At 54.6% G+C, this 491-nt stretch overlaps 1 protein-coding gene across 1 annotated transcript in view; it reads left to right on the forward strand.

Annotated features, from left to right (window-relative positions):
• Positions 1–371: 371 nt before the first annotated feature.
• Positions 372–491, forward strand: part of ITGA8 (integrin subunit alpha 8) — a 201,994-nt gene continuing 201,874 nt past the window's right edge. The window contains exon 1 of the mRNA XM_006756159.2: positions 372–491. Within this exon, the coding sequence (XP_006756222.1) occupies positions 376–491 (116 nt within the window). The 5' untranslated portion in view covers positions 372–375.

Raw genomic sequence — 491 nt, forward strand, 5'->3', positions numbered from 1 at the left:
AGAAAACTCTCGCCTTGCGAGGGGAGCATTCCTTCCAAAAGCAATGGCTTACACTGACACGTACAAGATTCAGGTCGTCCTTGAGATGCAACTGTAATAGAAAACCAGGAGCCGAAACAGGCGCCTGGCGCCGGCTGCCAGCAGGGGCTGGGAAGGACCTCTTTCTCTGCCTCTTGGTTCAGTGGTATAAGGAGCCTGAAGTGGTCAAGGGACAGTCTCAGCTTCCAGTTTAATGGGAACCATGACTATGTGCCCTGGTGTTTGCATTTCTCCCTTGACCACTAGGACCTCTGAACACATTGAATCCAAGGTCACAGGACAGGAAGCAAAAACCCTTTCAGTGGCCTTTTTGGTGCAATAGTGAATGCCCTGGGGATGCTGTGGTCCCCCAGCTCCCAGGCGTTCAACTTGGACGAGGACAAGCTGACGGTGTACAGCGGCCCGGAGGGCAGCTACTTCGGCTACGCGGTGGACTTCCACATCCCTGCGGC

Source organism: Myotis davidii, unplaced genomic scaffold (assembly GCF_000327345.1).
Source record: "Myotis davidii unplaced genomic scaffold, ASM32734v1 scaffold494, whole genome shotgun sequence".
Lineage (NCBI taxonomy): Eukaryota > Metazoa > Chordata > Mammalia > Chiroptera > Vespertilionidae > Myotis > Myotis davidii.